This window comes from Bactrocera tryoni, unplaced genomic scaffold (assembly GCF_016617805.1).
Source record: "Bactrocera tryoni isolate S06 unplaced genomic scaffold, CSIRO_BtryS06_freeze2 ctg7180000220262_QRY, whole genome shotgun sequence".
NCBI classification, from domain to species: domain Eukaryota; kingdom Metazoa; phylum Arthropoda; class Insecta; order Diptera; family Tephritidae; genus Bactrocera; species Bactrocera tryoni.
In genome coordinates this window covers 1-1829 of record NW_024395044.1, presented here as the reverse complement: position 1 = coordinate 1829, position 1829 = coordinate 1, and the positions used below count along the sequence as shown (strand labels likewise).

Below are 1829 nucleotides of genomic sequence, written 5' to 3'. Positions count from 1 at the left end.
TTGTAGAACTATAAGTGGTATGGTGCGAACCTTCAGCATTTGATGTTGAGGCAGTTTTTTCGGAAGAAGTGGTGGGAATACTGGTTGAATCGGTTCCCACAATTGTTGAGGTGGTTGCGGTGGCATCGGTTGTGGTTGAAAAGTCAGTTATATCAGATGCTTTTGTAGAACTATAAGTGGTATGGTGCGAAGCGGCGGGAATACTGGTTGAATCGGTTCTCACAATTGTTGATCTGGTTGCGGTGGCATCGGTTGTGGTTGAAAAGTCAGTTATATCAGATGCTTTTGTAGAACTATAAGTGGTATGGTGCGAAGCGGCGGGAATACTGGTTGAATCGGTTCTCACAATTGTTGATCTGGTTGCGGTGGCATCGGTTGTGGTTGAAAAGTCAGTTATATCAGATGCTTTTGTAGAACTATAAGTGGTATGGTGCGAAGCTTCAGCATTTGATGTTGATGCAGTTTTTTCGGAAGAAGTGGTGGGAATACTGGTTGAATCGGTTCCCACAATTGTTGAGGTGCTTGCGGTGGCATCGATTGTGGTTGAAAAGTCAGTTATATCAGATGCTTTTGTAGAACTATCAGTGGTATGGTGCGAACCTTCAGCATTTGATGTTGATGCAGTTTTTTCGGAAGAAGTGGTGGGAATACTGGTTGAATCGGTTCCCACAATTGTTGAGGTGGTTGCGGTGGCATCGGTTGTGGTTGAAAAGTCAGTTCTATCAGATACTTTTGTAGAACTGTCAGTGGTATGTTGCGAACCTTCAGCTTTTGATGTTGATGCAGTTTTTTCGGAAGAAGTGGTGGGAATACTGGTTGAATCGGTTCCCACAATTTTTGAGGTGGTTGCGGTGGCATCGGTTGTGGTTGAAAAGTTAGTTATATCAGATACTTTTGTAGAACTATCAGTGGTATGGTGCGAAGCTTCAGCATTTGATGTTGAGACAGTTTTTTCGGAAGAAGTGGTGGGAATACTGGTTGAATCGGCTCTCACATAGTCCCCATATGATATTGTTGAGGTGGTTGCGGTGGCATCGGTTGTGGTTGAAAAGTCAGTTATATCAGATACTTTTGTAGAACTATAAGTGGTATGGTGCGAAGCTTCAGCATTTGATGTTGAGAAAGTTTTTTCGGAAGAAGTGGTGGGAATACTGGTTGAATCGGTTCCCACAATTGTTGAGGTGGTTGCGATGGCATCGGTTGTGGTTGAAAAGTCAGTTATATCAGATACTTTTGTAGAACTATCAGTGGTATGGGGCGAAGCTTCAGCATTTGATGTTGATGTAGTTTTTTCGGAAGAAGTGGAGAGAATACTGGTTGAATCGGTTCCGACAATTGTTAAGGTGGTTGCGGTGGCATCGGTTGTGGTTGAAAAGTCAGTTATATCAGATACTTTTGTAGAACTATAAGTGGTATGGTGCGAAGCTTCAGCATTTGATGTTGAGAAAGTTTTTTCGGAAGAAGTGGTGGGAATACTGGTTGAATCGGCTCTCACATAGTCCCCATATGATATTGTTGAGGTGGTTGCGGTGGCATCGGTTGTGGTTGAAAAGTTTGTTATATCAGATATTTTTGTAGAACTATAAGTGGTATGGTGCGAAGCTTCAGCATTTGATGTTGAGAAAGTTTTTTCGGAAGAAGTGGTGGGAATACTGGTTGAATCGGCTCCCACATAGTCCCCATATGATATTGTTGAGGTGGTTGCGGTGGCATCGGTTGTGGTTGAAAAGTCCGTTATATCAGATACTTTTGTAAAACTATAAGTGGTGTGGTGCGAAGCTTCAGCATTTGATGTTGAGAAAGTTCTTTCGGAAGAAGTGGTGGGAATA

At 42.6% G+C, this 1829-nt stretch overlaps 1 protein-coding gene across 1 annotated transcript; it reads right to left on the bottom strand.

Annotated features, from left to right (window-relative positions):
* Positions 1-9: 9 nt before the first annotated feature.
* LOC120779359 (serine-rich adhesin for platelets-like) lies at positions 10-1757 on the bottom strand (the record flags this gene model as incomplete). The annotated part of the gene is made up of 3 exons (XM_040111555.1): positions 10-599; positions 639-835; positions 1013-1757. Coding segments are annotated over 3 exons (1532 nt in total), but the record flags the coding sequence as incomplete, so codon positions are not given.
* Between the last annotated feature and the right edge of the window lie 72 nt (positions 1758-1829).